The sequence below is a fragment of the Arvicanthis niloticus genome, chromosome X (assembly GCF_011762505.2).
Source record: "Arvicanthis niloticus isolate mArvNil1 chromosome X, mArvNil1.pat.X, whole genome shotgun sequence".
Lineage (NCBI taxonomy): Eukaryota > Metazoa > Chordata > Mammalia > Rodentia > Muridae > Arvicanthis > Arvicanthis niloticus.
The window spans coordinates 58324750-58340737 of record NC_047679.1 but is presented as its reverse complement, the minus strand read 5'-3'; the positions used below and the strand labels follow the sequence as shown (position 1 = coordinate 58340737).

Here is a 15988-nt window from a genome sequence, read left to right as displayed (position 1 = left end):
TTCTGTGCCTTCTCTTCCTCTTTTCTTTTCTTGCTTTCTTCTCACCCTTCCTTCCCTTGCTTTCTGTGAATACCCAGATTCCCAATACCATAATTCACTGGAGTCATTTTTATACTTATATGTATGTGATATGTATCTGATCCTCATATATTTTTCTTATTAACAAAATAAGACAAAGCCAATGGCACTTGCATATTCTTGCTGCCTAGGTAAAAATATTCCTTTTAAGTAAAATCTGAGAAAAGAAAGTCTCATAATAGTTTGAAAGAGCTTTGTTTTCCATGGGCACGAAGAATCAAGTCGTCTGTAACACAAAAATATGAAGGGAAAAACTAGGTGTGGGAGCATGTGCCTGTGATCCTAGTACCAGGAAGAGATAGAAGGATCACAAGTACAAGGCCAGCAAGGACTACACAGTGAATTCCACACCAGCATGGGCTATGTGTTAACATACTAAAGACCCTGCCTCAAGAGTCAATTTCTGAGCCAGGCACGGTGATACATACTTGTAATCCTAACACCTGGAAACCTGAGGCAGGAGGATCACCACAAATTCAAAGCATTTTAGAAATGGATTACAAGGTGACTGGTTAAAGAGACAAATCCAGGAGATTCATTTCTAGACTTTTCCTTTATTCTCTAGCAACTTTTTTGCTGAATAAAATACCCACAATCTAAATATTACTTTTATAATAGAGGAGAATTATATCCCCCACCTACGGTATATGTAGTTTATGTTACTTCATATACTTGATCTATAAAGCAACCTCAAAGAAACTCATTAAATGTTTATAGGAGTTATCACAGCAAGATGGCTAAATAGGACTTTTCAATGTTTCTACCCTCTCAGAAACATCACATTGATATAATATTCACACATCAAAATCTCTTTTGCAAGTACTCAGGAATCCAGGTGGCAGTTTGTAACACCTGGCTGAAGTGAAATAAAGAAAGATATATTAGGGCTAGAGAGATGGCTCAGTGGTTAAGAGCACTGGCTGCTCTTTCAGAGGTCCTGAGTTCAATTCCCAACAACCACATAGTGGCTCAAAGCCATCCGTAATGGGATCTGATGCCCTCTTCTGGTGTGTTAGTGACAGTGTATTCATATACATTAAATAAATAATGAAAATAAAAAATACCCAATCTTTAAAAAAAAAAAAAAAAAAGATATATTATTACTTCACCTGTATCACTCAAGCAGCATAGGAGACTAAGTAGACAGGCCCATAGCACAATGAGACTCAAAGCCAGGCAGACACTATAGCCCCATGGAAGAAGCTCTAGCTAAATTTTGCACACTCATGTTTCAGACCCATCCCAGATTCCCGACAAGGCCTAGACCACTGACAAACCAGATTCCATAGCCTTAGACTGTAGGCCAACCACAGTGTCAGATCTGTACCCTATTCCCAGTACAGGTTCAATTCAACATTAGGGTAGCCTTTGCAGCACCAGACTCTAAACTAGCACAGGCCACTATGATGGAGACCCAGTTTCTAGGCTGGTTGCCACACATACCAGCTCTTACTTTCCCAGGATCCACAGTAATCCTCAGAGCTCCATCCTGGAGAGGACTCAGGGTCCAGATTCAGTTCAGCAAACCCAATGACAAGGCCAATCTTTGGTGTTCAGTTTGTCTACATGAACTCAGGTTCTAGGTCTGTCCTAAAGAACACAGCCTTCTGTCATATATCAAATACAGGCTGGCTACAGTGACCAGAGAAACTATGCTATTACCCATAGGTGGATGCTCAGGCCAGTCCAAAAGAGCTAGCCTCTATAACTAATGTGTTAGGCTGGCATTCAAAGACCAGACTCCAAAATATCTTTTAAGGACCTATGCTTCAGGCTCTACCCTGGCTAGGCTGGCCCCAAACTCCAAAATATCTAAGGTCCACACCACTCCAGTAGTTTCTGACCTCCAGAGATCCAGGCTCCAGACAGGAGTCCTTCAGACTTGCCACCACAAATTCAAGTTCCAGGCTTGTCCAGCCCCAGAGAATGCACTTTCTGGGCATGTTCATATGAAGCCAAGTGCCAGAGACATCATCAAAACTAATAAAATCCTGGTCTTTTTAAATTACCACCATGCTCTAGAAATTCTAAACTACAGAATGATAAAACATTGTACCAAAGAAAACTCTTACAAGTGAAGTTATTGTTGACTGTTTTGAGAGATGTTAGGGAGATGGCTCAACTGGTCATGTGTTTGACATGCAGATAAGACCTGAGTTCAAACCACAGCACCCAAGTAAAAAGGACAGCCATAGACAGGAGGACCTTGGGTATGCTGCTAGCCAATCTAGCTGAATCAGCAAGCTCCAGATTCAATGAGAACCTATTTCAAAAAATAAGGTGCAGAAGAATTGAAGACATCAATATCAACCTCCAGCCTCCACACATGAGCGTGCATGGAAATGCACACACAAAACCATTACTGTTGACTGATATATATAAGAACATACTGATTTCAAGTATATCAGCATATTTCCCATTAATGAGTACAGGACTTCCTTTAGAGTGTAGGTTCAAAATGATTCTAGGTTATTTAAATGGAGCTCATATTTCTAATCCTCTGGTAAAGGGGATCCCTACATTTAACCTATAGTTTCAAAATAAACAATGGCAGTACAGTGAAAGCCTTTACTTAGAGGGTAGGCCTCAGCACAGCTCCCTTAACAACTGTACAATCACTGACTACTATTAGTCTTCCTGCAAGTACAATACTGTCTTTTTTCTCGCCTCTAAAAGATACTGAGATAAATAACTAGAATATTGCCCTATTTTGAGTAAGTCATAAATTTCTGTATTAAGCCTGGTTCAAATAATTCAGAGTTTAAATCTCAAACTTCCTGGGTTCTAAGTTCACTGCTATCTATCACCTTTGAACACTGTCCTTGCCTCCAGTTTCCAATAACATGCTCCTTCATTTCCTTCTGAGTTCTTTCTAGCAGTGCCCTAAAAGTCCATATTCCTGGCTTGGGCCTAGTGGTGCATGCACTCAAAAGGCAGAGGAAGGAGGATCTCTATGAGTCTGAGGTCAACCCGGTCTACATAGGAAGTTCCAGGACTATATAGACATCCTATCTGAAAGGAAAGGGAAACACATGCATGCACACTTGCATGTATTCAAAGCCTAAACAAAAAGTCTGTATTCCTATTGACAGTGTGTTCAAAACAGTTTAGGATTTTTTTCTATAAGTTTCTTCAAAACTCTTCAGCTTCTAGCACCTTTCTGCTACCCAAACCTGCAGCTTTGAAATCCTCTGTAACCAATGTTTTTGGGGCTTGAGACAACATCCATTTATTGTCTAAGAGTTAGGAGTACAGGGATAGCTTAACTAGATCCTCTGTTCTGGGCCTCCCAGGGCCCAAACCACACTGGCAAGTCCACCTTCCAGCTCACTAGTAGGCAGAATTAAGGTTCTTTAGAACTAAGTGGAATCACCATTTTCTTAAGGGTCATCAGCCAGAGGAAAAAAAATGTCACCTTCAGTCTTCTGTATGACCCTTTCCTTTCAAAACATGGCCGTCTGTTTCTACAAGACACCTACTGCTTTTGCTTGACCCTTTTAAGGACTCACTTACTTGGAAGGACCTACCCAAGACAATGTTTCCTTTGACTAATTCAAAACCAAATTGTCCCCAATTTAGGAATAAAGTTTCTTCATATTTACAGGCTTTGTCTACACTAAAGAGCAGGGAATTACACGGGGCAGTGCATGGCAAAGGGAGAATACCAAAATCATCTTATGATTCACTTAAAACATCACGGAACCATTCTGCTTACTATCCCCTCTAAGCTGGCTCCTGCCTCTTAAGAGTCCACCTGCATACTCTGTAGTTATTCCTTTTCATTTTTTATTACATGCTTCAAGACACTCTGATTTTCATGTTTCTTATCTTCTGTAAATCTAAACAGTCATTAAGCTAGTATGGTTTCCCTTCCCTCTACACCTCCCTACCTCCCCTCCCATATGGATCCACTCCCTTTCTGTCTCTCATTAGAAAACAAACAGGCTTCTAAGGAATAATAATAAAAAATAAAATAGGATAAAATAAAAACTAAAACATTGGGATTGGACAAAACAATGAGAAAAAAAAAAAAAAGAGATCAAGAAAAAGCAGAAGAAAGACCCACTTACTCTCACACTAAGAAATCCCATAAAACATTATCATGGAAACCATAACATATCCACATAGGACCTGGTAGAGACCTGTGCAGGCTGCCTCAGGCTCTGTGATGGAACTGCAATTACATGTGGTCAATACTTCTTCCTCAACTTCTAATTAGTGTATATGGACATACAACTAGAGAAAACTACACACTCTAGATTTTAACAGCCTGGCTAGTATGAAATATATGAGACTCTCCTACTCTTTCAAAACTATACATTTTTATAAAAGGAAATTTTTAATAAATGTTTTAAATACTCTTAAGAATTTGCCAATAATAAAAGCATTGAAAGTGATATTTTTCTAGTATTCAATGCATTTATCCTCAAATAGAATTGTTTGGTTTTGAGGCAGGGCTTTTCTGTGAAGCCCTGGCTGTTCTGGAAGTCACTCTGCATGTGGACCAGGGTGGCCTTAAACTCAGATATTTACCTGCCTCTGCCTCCCAGGTCCCCCACCTGGCAATAAATCCTTTCTTACACAACAACGCTCTGGTTTGACTTGAGAGAATACTGTGTGTATGTACCTCAAGTGCTGTGGTTTCCTTTCATTTTCAGTGCTCACACTCAGTTTGTCTGTGGAAGCCTATGAACTGTCTACATATACCTGAGCAGGTTTAACGGAAGACTTCACTCTGAACAGCTTCACTTGAGGCGAAAACACTTCCCTCCCACATCAACAAATGTTTATGTGTCAAATATAAATATATGCTCTTGCCCATAACATTATATATGGGAAGCCATTTATCAGTCTTACATTAGATTACAAGTATTATATTAGCGTTTATTATTACTGGAGAAGTTTCAAGTTAACAACCTAGCTATGAGAGGACGAACAAGGCAGGATTATGGGTATGAAGCTAGTCTGACCTACATAGTGAGTACTGGCCAGAATGGCCTATGAGGTGAGACTATCTCAGAAACACCAACCAACCAATAAACAAATGACAAAAATTCTCTAAAAGAGGGAGGTAAAGGTTCTCGCACTTCTCTAATGAAATGGGCTGTATTCTCTAACCTGATAGTTCAGGCTGCTGTCCCCTCAAGTATGCATATCTTTCCAATACAGTAAAGGAAATCAGATAGCTATAGTCACCACAAAGGCAAAAGTCATTTTTTAAAAAACAATTCATAACTAGCCTCAAAGTCATGGAACTCTCTTACCTCAGCCTCACAGGTGTTAGAATTACAGGTATGAGCCACTAGGTCTGGCTAAGAGTCAATTTTTATATAAGGACTTCTAATGCCAATACCAGGTGCAAGCTAACAGGTTAAGCAAACTTCACTACTGAGAACAGTGAGAAGAATTAATAAATAGACAGTTTTATATGAGATAGTGATGAGATTATGTAGCTGATTTTTTGAAGTGTCAAGTAAATGTAAATACTTTCTAAACTCAGTCATAAGTAAAATAAACCAAAAAGAATTTATTTACAAAATGTCTTACTTCAACAACAGTTACAGCCAAGAAACAGGGTATCAAGCAATAATGAACTAAGAGAGTCCACTAATCATGTTTAAACTATTATGGCCAGAGTAGCTTTTCTTGCTTGCTAGAAAGATGTCTGTCTGAGTCATCCACTTGCACAAGGGCATCACTGAACCAAGGGGGCCGTGCGAGCAGCATAGACACATGTGGGGTCAGTTGAGTCACATGTTTCTTGGCTTTCTTTTTCTCCTCCCTCGTTAGTTTTCTACTTTTCTCCTTCTCTGTTGACTCCTTCCTCTTTTTCTCCTCCACTATCAGCTCCTTTCTCAGCTTCCTCTTCTTTATTGCCAGCTCCTTCCTCTCCTTTGTCCTGAATACTGACGGAAACTGCTTTGTTATAGCCTTCCCGGTTCCGAGCAATTTCAATGGCAAAAAATTGAATCCTGGGTGCTGAAAGGTAAATAGAATTGATTGTCCTGGTCTTAGATAATTATGTGCACTGACTTAACAATAAATTCTAACTAACATGACAGCCACTCAAATACATGTTATATTAAGGAGCAGGATCTTAAAAGATATAAAAAATAAGATCTCTGAGCTAACTATCCTTGTTAGTGAACCCAGACTCCTATTCAGATCCTCTTACAGAAACAATGTCTGAGGCAAGAAACTCACCAAAGATAGTGTTCTCTTTAGTGTAGCCCTGGGAACAATCCAGTCGCAGCAGAGTACCATAGTTGTAATCTTCTACAATCCCTTCGAATTTTAAGCAGAATGGCCTCCACTTCTACAAAGGCAAAAAGTGACACCTTAGCTGATGAATCCAAGAGTCTAATGTACTTGAGCCAGGAAAGAGGTTTGAGCTTCCCTAGCGAGAATAAAAGCCAGGGTCAAAGAGACAAATAATGAGGTATCTGACAGCTTTATAGTGGAAATTGTACCACATTTTTGTGCTATATGTTATGTTTTAGACTGCTGCTCCCCCTACATACAATATTTTGATAAGGAAAACAAAAAACAAAATAACAAAGAAAGCGACCACTTCAATCTTTTTACTACGGAATTAAAATGTGATTTTTAAAATGGATCTATGTTTTACTTTGAGTTACTTATCAGCCTCCTCAAGTCATGTAGGTACTCATCCTCACCTAAGTACCAATGAGACAAAGAAGGCAGAGATATACCTTAATGTTATACAAGTTCACCGAGTAGGGGCAAATTCTCAAAGATCAGTGACAGCCTGCTAGGACTTCAAACTTTAAACTCTTTATTAGCTAAGACCCCACTTGAAGGAAAATCTTTTTCCTATTGTAATCTCAGTGCTCTGTGTCAGCATGAGATGATCACATAAGCTAGAAACACCACTGCTATCCTATCCAGGACCTATGATCAATGGAACAAAAATCCAGCGAGGCAAAATGCTGCCCTACATTCACTGTATCCTATTAACTATTTCATCATCCAACCCTTCCAGCCAAATTTCCTGCTAAAATAAACTCACCCCTCCTCCCCTTAAAGGGGGTAGTTGAAGTGCCCAAGATAAGGAGAGAGAAAAAACAATCTTCAATAACAAAGTACATGAGACAGAAATTAATTCCATAGCTGACTTAATTATTATAAAATTCAGGGTTTTATTTATTTATTTAAAAGATTTATTTTTATTTATTTTATGTACATGTACTATATCTACATGATGCCAGAAGAGAGCATCAGACCCCATTTCAGATGGTTATGAGCCACCATGTGGTTGCTGGGAATTGAACTCAGGACCTCTGGAAGAGCAGTCAGTGCTCTTAATGGTTGAGCCATCTCTCCAGCTCCAAAATTCAGGTTTCTTATTGTAAGTCTCTTGAACAAATGTGAAGCTCATATACAAACGTATAATTAGAATTATTGGCCCGATGTTAGATAATGCTTAATAGGATACTCACCTCTTTAGCTGATTCTGATTTGAGTTCTTCTGGGTCCAAAACATCTACCCTGAGTGTCTCAAAAATTTCACGGAACTCAGAGTAGATTTGATCATCTACTTTGGTGAGTTTCAGAAACTGTGGGTCAACTGATGAAATCAGCTGCCAGACAACAAAACAAACATAAAGATGCTAGTCACTAATTTAGACCTCTACCCCTCCAGTGGTACACCATCAGAAAACTTTATGGTTCTCAGGTCAGAAGATTACTTTAGACAGTATTAACAGCCCAGATCTTGCATGAAATCATTAAAATGGTCTTAAGAGTCACAATAGCCCCTCTCTTTTTGTTTTTCCTTCCTTTCTTTTACCACTTTGGCAATAGAATGAACCCTGCAGTCCTAGTATTGCCTGGCTCTGGTTCTGTGATTGTTCATTCATTCAACAGACATTTAAGTGTCTGCTACTCTTGGGCCAGGCATCTCCCCTCCAGGTTAGCAAACGAGAGGGGGCAGCCAAGCAGAACTTCTCATCATCAAATTCACTTCTACCCTTGCTCCCTGGAGGCAAGATATTTTGGCAGTTAAAACAAGCAGAACTTAACAATTTAAAGTTGCTGAGAAATGTAATCAGCATAGCACCATACATTACAATTACACGTTGACTTCTGCTTAATGATGACAACTCACTTTATAATAGACTTCAGCATGCTGCATGGCTCGAATGGCCCAAGCCATTTCAATATCAGGCTGTAAAAGAGGAAGAACATCAGCTCAGAAATCTCTCAGTCCTGTAACGGATAATAAATCAAAGACATCTTGCTAAATCTCAAGAAGCCTACAGAAAATGTTGCTGTCAGGGATAAAAACTGAGCTAGTAGATTTTGCAATATAAATCTTTTGTCCCTATAGTGACCAAAAGAAGCTGCCAATACAGAATAACAAAACCAATAAACTACTAGACACCTTTTTCCATCAGCAAGTGATATCTATTACACTAAATCAAATAAAAATATAATTTATTATTATATATGATATATAGATATATTGCATTATATAAAAAGTTAAACAACATAGCTTATATTAATACACACCTCAGAGTTGTTGGGAGGACAAAAATACATGTGAAACTATTTTTCACTTTCATGAGTGTAGCATGTTATAATATAATCATCATTTGTCTTTATCAGATAGCCAACTTTCCATTCTGTAAAACTCCAGGACAAATTATGTAGCTACATTATATATAAATATGTCTGAACAAGTCCCCACTGGCTGTTCCAGTGGACTCTCCTTTTTCAACTCCCCTGCTGTCCCCTTCATGAAGCCAGAAAAAAATCCATCTACAAAACACCTCCCCACCTAAGAGCAGGGTATTTTTCCTACCTTTGAATCTACATTTTCTTTCCACTTATACTTTGAGGATTCAGTTCAAGCTACACTTCTCAGATGAAATCTACTGCCTCCATCCTTAAAAATCTCTCCCACTAAACCCTTTCCATCCTATTACTTGAGCCACTCATCTAGTACATATTACATTCTGATTGCTATTCCTGCCATCCTTTTTTCTTATCTCTCGACATACAGTTTATACAAAAGTCCAAATGAAGCATACCACAAACTGGTGCCACTTTATTACTTTCATTCATTTTAACGGCTCTTTAAAAACTACTATATTTTGGCTCCTCTTGCCTCCGACATTATGATTTGATCTGATGTGGGCTGTAATCTGGATGCTCTGGGTGTTTAGAGGCTTCCCGGGTGGTTCTAAATCATAGAAAGTTAGGAACTCACTTTCACAGGTTCTTAAGAGTACTAATTTGTCAACTACAATTACACTGACGTGAAGAAGGTACAATTTTTGGCGGATCTGGGGAAGTCTGAAGATATCAAACAGTAAAGGAGCTTATAATTTAAAGCCAGGGCTGACATCCTGGGATAGCTGGGTGGGCGGTAAGTGTAGGTTAGTCATACTCACGTCGTTGCCATATGACTCAGGAGGGTAAGAAAGAGCATGGGCGATGGACACCGCTTCCCCAGAAACCTAAGAAGAAAAAAAGCATCTCTGAGTGACCTATTCCCTTACTCCTTGGGTCTCTCACCACCCAATCTCCACTTGGGTATTTAATCAACACCAGAGCAGTATCTTACCGGCTCCTCGCTTTCGCTGGCAGAATCCATGTTGCCGCTAGGTAAGTGCGGCTTTCCCTTCCCGGAAGTGACCTGTTGCGCGCGCTGCTTTAACACTTAACTGAAAGCAATAGGGCGGAAACAGACGCCAGTTTCTCCGTCTGCGCCTGCGTGTGCCCGCCCCTTGCAGAGGAAGCGGTGGCTCCGCCTTATTCGGGCCACGCAGGCGCCAGCCAATGTGGCGTGTTGTTACTTAGCAACGCTATCTCTCTAGCCAAGGTGATAGAATATTCAATAAATCAACGCGGAAAATAAGTTGTATGAAAAAAATAAACATTTTTTAAAATGATGCTGTTATTAAGTACCCTGCGTGCCGTGTTCCCGTTTCGCATTCACGCGCGCGCACACACACACGCACGCACGCGTGCGCGCGCGCGAATGCCCGCCTTAACCATTTGCAAGCAAGGTACTAGAAGCAGGACGTTGGAATTCGTGCATGAAGAAGAGTTTGCTACGTGTTTTGAAAGAACTAGCAGAGTGAGGTAACAACGAGGTGAGCATCATCATACATTGTGGGAGCATACCTGAGCTGAGTCATGATTGGGCGCTTAACCAAGCAGGTCAGAAAGACTCGAGGCAGAGGGAAGGAACATGGATGGGCAAAGGTATCAGCGAAAAAGCATTATAATACCTTGCAAAGAACAATCTAGCAGGAACAGAATCCAGTCAGGAGCTTTGTGCGGTGGATTTTAAAGAGATGAGAATTTAAAAACACAATTCAAGGGTTTTTTTTTTGTTTGTTTGTTTGTTTGTCTTTTGTTTGGATTGCTGTGTGATTGAGACCTCTCTACTCTCATTTCTACAGTGGCTGCTCAAGTTTGGAATCTCAACAGAAGTGAACGAGAGTTCCCATTCCCACATCCTCACCAGAATTTCTTATCAATTGTTTTCTTGATCTTAACCTTTCTAATTGGGGTAACATGAACCTCAGAGTTGTTTTAATTGGCATTTTCCCTAATAGGTAAATATGGTAAAGAAGCTAAAGCTTTAACGATAATCCTTAGCCAGTTTTTCATCTCTTTGATTTTTTTGTTTTGTTTTTGAGAATTCTCTATTCAGATCTGTAGCTGCCCCCTCCCTCCAGCCATTTTAAACTGGATCCTTGGCTTTCTTGATTCTTTTTTTTCTTCCTATATTCTGGATAGTTTATCAAATGAATAGCTGCCAAATTCTCCCTCCCACTCTGTGGGCTTCCTCTCTCTTAGCTTATTGTTCCACTTTCTGTACACAAGTATTTTAGTTTTATGAGGTCTTCTTGGTTAATTGTTTGCCTTAATTCATATTGAGTGGGGTCCTGTTCAGAAAATCTTTTGCTACACTTTATGTTGTAGGGTATCACCCATGTATTCTTATAGCAGTTCCAGCATTACAAGTTTCACGTTGAGCTCCTTGATCCATTTCAAGTTCAGGGTAATGCATTCAGAATGCTGTAAAATTACATGCACTCGTGTTTGGACTTCTATTTTGTTCTGTTGATTTACAAGTCTGTCTTTATGCCATTGCTGTACTGTCTATTATTATCATAATCATTATTATTGTTATTATTATTATTGTAGTGTTGAAATCTTACCAAATTATATAACTAAAACTACACAATTCCTTGACATATGCCAAAGGACGAAATATCCTGTTTTACAGATACTTGCTCAGCCATGTTCATCACTGCTCTGTTCATAATAGCTGGAAACTGGAAACAACCTAAATGGTCTTCAACTGATGGAAGGATAATGAAAACGTGGTGCATATACACAATGGAATTCAGTATCAGGTGAGGAAAAAAATGAAATCATGAAAATTGCAGGTATATGAAACTAGAAAATACTATATTTAGTGAGGTAGTTCAGACCCATAGACAAATGCTGCTTTCTCTCTGATTTGTGAGTGCTAGATCTGATTTTTTTGTTTGTTTGTTTTTCTTTTTGTTTTTTCGAGACAGGGTTTCTCTGTATAGCCCTGGCTGTCCTGGAACTCACTCTGTAGACCAGGCTGGCCTCGAACTCAGAAATCCACCTGCCTCTGCCTCCCAAGTGCTGGGATTAAAGGTGTGCGCCACCACTGCCGGGCTTGCTAGATATGAATCTTAAGAGATGAGTGTATAACCTGAAGTTAACACAGAAACCATAAAACTTAAAGGAGAGAATGGGGAAGGGGTAAACTGAGCTATAAAGCAGAGAGTAGAATGAATTGGGCATTTAAGAAAAATGAGGAGGCAGGAGGGAGGGCAATCCAGAGAAAAAGGGAGTACATAAACATTATTTTATATTTGCTTAAAATATATATGTAATATAATTAAGTATATATAAATGAAAATGTAATGAAGTTACAACATGTGTAGTAACAATGCTCCCACCAATTCAGACTACTAAACAACAATCTTTGGTGTCTGATATGGGAGACTTCCCTTCAAGTTGTTGCTCGTGGGAGTTCACGAGACTCCCCAAACAATAAAAAGATGTGGAAGCTTATAACTTGAAGTCAAAATTAAAAGCAGACCAGCTTGAAGGTGGTAGGTGATAAAAAAAGAAAAACACTGACAGTTGCAGAATGAATAATGCCCTCTGAATCAATTTGATATGGAGTATAAAGGAGAATTGGGATCCTGGTATGAACCATAGGCTTTCAAACAACACATGGAGGACAGTGTTACTACTGAGTTAGAAGACATAGGAGGAGAGATGAGTGTCGTTTGAGGAGCTGAGTTGAAATACCTTACTGGACTCAGAATCAATAAGGCAGAGAGAGACCTGAGCAGAGATATGAATTTGATAGCAAGCACTATTTAATTATGCTTTTCATGAGGAAAATGTTAAGACTGTAAAAGGCTCAAAAAGAGACAAGGCAAGCACATAATCAACTATGAGGAGGCAGGAAAACAAAGACAAAATACAAAAAGAGATGTCACTGAGACATCAGCAAAATATAAAGCAGAGTCTCATAAAAGCCAAAGGATCAGAAAAGTTGTAGAAATAACTCCAATATCCTGAGTATACTAAGCCTAGAAATGCTGAAAGGTAGTTGAAGCAGATGGGTATAGGGGTAAAGAGGGCATAGGAGACAGATGGCAGCATCTAGAATAAGGTCTGAAAAGTTCCATATAGGAGGAGCTAGCTATCAGGTCTAGGGCCTCTGAATTGTGGTAAAGGACAAAAACCTTAAAATTGTATTGTTTATCCATTTATAAGTAAACAATTCAACAGTGTTACATATTTTATGCTTTTCTACAGCAGATCTTTAGCAATTTTTTGTGTTGCAAAACTAAAAACGCTGTGTTTACTAAAAAGTAAATTCCCATTTCCCTTTCTTTCAAGCTTCTGAAATCACCATTCTGTTTCTCTGAATTTGGCTATGTTAGATACTCCATACAGGTGGGCTGGTGCAGTTTTTCTGCTTTGTGACTGGCTTATTTTGCTTCACCTAATGACTTACAGAATTTCTTTCTACTTTAAAGCTGAAGGATATTCTCTGGTATGTAGATAGCATGCTTTATTTGTCCAGGGAGAAGCACTTTTGACAAATTGTGACTAGTGCTGATGAGTATGTAACAATCACTTTCAAACTCTGCCTTCAGTTACATTTCTGGATAGTACCTTTGATCATGTAGTTAATAGTTCATTTTTAAAGGTTTTTGTTTATTTGCAGAGCCTCTGGGATTTTTAAAGTTATTCTTTGAGGTTTGGAAAGACTTCTGTTTTTAGAACTTCGATTTATGTAGAAGACTTTTGTTGGGGGTAGGGGAAACTAGGTGAACCTACACAGAAACAGGCAGCAGAAGTAGGAAATTGAGGTGTTGCTTCCAGGTGCTACTTGTTCTCTGGTACAAAATACCAGGAGACTGCTGAGAGAAAGATGTTCTGAAGTCTGACCTTAAGAAAACAGCTTTATGTCTGTTGACTAACCATTCACAAGAATAGAAGAACCAATTTAAGAAGCAGATGGAAGGTTTGCAAGAAACAGCTAACACAAGAGAACATGATTCTGTCTATGTGCTACCCAGTGATCAGAATATAATGTGGATTGTCCATGTGGATGTTGAATGTTAGCAAATGCTCAGTACACAAGAATGACATAGAGGGGCAGACTAAAACTGGTCACCAAATTGCTACATTACAAGTAAACATAAGTAACCTTAAGAGACTCAACTAGTCTTTTATGTCAGGAGCAACCAAGGTAATTTGCTTTGTTTAATGTTTTAAGCAGATATGTAGCTTTAAATATTTTAATTAAAATATGTAATATGTGAATAGCACATTAAGTTATTTTTAATATTTTAAACTAAAGTGTTACTACTCAACTATTTGCAGACAGATACTTGTGTTGACAAGTAATTAGGTCCTAACAGTGTTGGATAAGTCTGCTTCTTCTAACTTATAACAGCAGGAGATGAAGCTATCACCTGCAGTTTCATTTTTGTTTGTTGGCTTCTTTTTGTTTTGTTTTCTTCAGGTCAGGAAACTAGACTAGGTAGTTTATTATAATAATTATTTTTAGTTATGCCTATTGGTCAGCTTTTCAAACATTGGAGAGAAGAAAGGTGTAGAAGTAAATGGCAGGTCACAAAGACTCAATGGACTTTAAAGAAGACATTATGATGCCTTGATAGTAGCAAATAGTTGTTAAAATCTAATGTTAACTACTGGTGTTTATTTTTCTCTGTTCTGTCTCTGTTCTTCATTCATGAGGTGTTTTGACTGCCCAACCTATGAAAAATGAAAAAGAAAATGTTTTCCTATGGAAAAAAGTTTTTTAGTGAAGTAAAAGTTGAAGCCAAAGAAATTGGCACTCAGTCTTTTTTTTTTTTTTTTTTTTTTGTAAGAGTACCTCTGATATTTTGCCATTATTTTGCTTTTTTGTATATCTTCATGCCTCTTATCATTACTTATTTAGGGAAGATTTTGTGGGTTGCTACAGTTTGCTCTGGTCTTTTAGTAATTTGAGCAAATTTCTCAGTCTCTTCAGTTGGCACCAAATATCTGGAGTGGCAAGACAAAGGGAAGACATGCTAGTAGCTGGAATTTTCAGAATTGATCTTAAATCTGCTATTTTCAAATGTGTGATTGAAAAATTTTATCCTTAGAAAATTTCTAAGACATGAGAAATGATTCTCACTTCATAATGAAAGTATGTATTATAAGTGAGGCAGTTTATTTTTTGACCTTGCAAAGTAAGACATCAGCTAAATAATGGCAGGCACACTGAGTGTAGAGAGCAGTTTATACACCCTAACATATGACTATTCCCCTCGTTTTTGAAAGTTTTCTACTGTAAACTTTTTGTTTGGATTAGTAGGGATAGCTAAGCAGAGTTTGGGTGAGAGAAATAGCTAGACTAGTAGGAATTAGTAGGACTAATATTTTCTGTCCATTTATAGCTACACATACAATAGCTCAAGGCACCTTTGAAAAGTTATCCATCGGATTCTATTTCTGACAAGAAGAATGTTATTAAACATACTAATATCCTGACTCAAATTTCAGCTAACTTTCCAACATTTCTATCAAAGATAGCAAAAAATCAAATTGTATATTGGAAAAAAATCTGTTACTATGTTTCCTCAAACAATAAGAAACTCTGTATAGAAAGAATCCCAGCCTTCCACTTACAAGGGATACTGTGAGGTCTTTCTCACAGATGGATGCAGGAAATAGATGGTAAAGCAGGTCTCTGACAGCCTGAGTGTTCTAGTGAAGAGATATGACAGGTATTTAGCTATAGATAAAAACATGGGACCATTCAAAAATTTGAAGCCTTGTAAATAGGAAAGCAAATATTACCATTGTATTTTCTCAAGGCATTGATGCCATAGTAGAATGCTCTGTCATGCCTTTTCTGACCACAGCTTTGTTTGGTTATTTCTTCTTCCTGGTTGTAGGAACAAGTTTTAAGGTTAATCATTTTTACTTAGTCCAATAGCCAACAACTCCATAATAACTATGCACCAAAGAATGTCTACATGGCAGGTGTGCTGCTTGATTCATACTAAAGAATCACTGACCTTATTTCATTTTCCCTAATTTATACTGAGTAGGGTTTCATGCCTTTCTGTATAAACTGAATTTCCTATTACTTATAGCAAAACAGGAAAGTTGCCAGCCAGTATAGGAGGAAGAAGGCTGGGACTGAAGGGGAGGTACCTACAGAGCCACATGGCAGGTCGTAGGTCAGGCCAGTATTGTTGGGGTAGAATAGCTGAGCATCTGCCCAGCTACAGTGATGAAGCTCATGATAAAGGTAAGTCTCCTGAGTAAATGTCTTTCTTCAGATCTGAGGCAGGCATAGAAAGTC

The 15988-nt window shown here is 38.5% G+C and overlaps 1 protein-coding gene and 1 long non-coding RNA gene across 31 annotated transcripts in view; one reads left to right on the top strand and one right to left on the bottom strand.

The window, feature by feature from the left end:
* Positions 1–5585: 5585 nt before the first annotated feature.
* Pbdc1 (polysaccharide biosynthesis domain containing 1) lies at positions 5586–15554 on the bottom strand. Of its 2 annotated transcripts, XM_034485872.2 has the most exons (8): positions 15478–15554; positions 15307–15384; positions 9668–9767; positions 9495–9560; positions 8207–8266; positions 7539–7679; positions 6283–6394; positions 5586–6057 (listed from the first exon to the last, which is right to left on the bottom strand). In XM_034485872.2, the coding sequence occupies exons 3-8, from the start codon at positions 9695–9697 to the stop codon at positions 5873–5875; spliced, it is 594 nt and encodes a 197-aa protein (XP_034341763.1). In that variant the 5' UTR covers positions 9698–9767; positions 15307–15384; positions 15478–15554; the 3' UTR covers positions 5586–5872. The 2 variants fall into 2 exon arrangements, with proteins under 2 accessions (XP_034341763.1, XP_076775269.1); XM_076919154.1 differs by lacking the exons at positions 9668–9767; positions 15307–15384 and having other exon boundaries at positions 5869–6057; positions 15478–15549.
* The window catches only part of LOC117695393 (uncharacterized), an 86785-nt gene continuing 80626 nt past the window's right edge, over positions 9830–15988 (top strand). For 6 of the 29 annotated variants that reach the window (XR_013106114.1, XR_013106115.1, XR_013106102.1 and 3 more), the window contains exons 1-2: positions 9830–10199; positions 11345–11474. This is a non-coding gene — a long non-coding RNA (uncharacterized LOC117695393). Of the gene's footprint in view, positions 10200–10511; positions 10668–11344; positions 11475–15988 lie in introns of all 29 variants that reach the window. The other 23 variants (XR_013106106.1, XR_013106105.1, XR_013106104.1 and 20 more) reach the window with 16 other exon arrangements.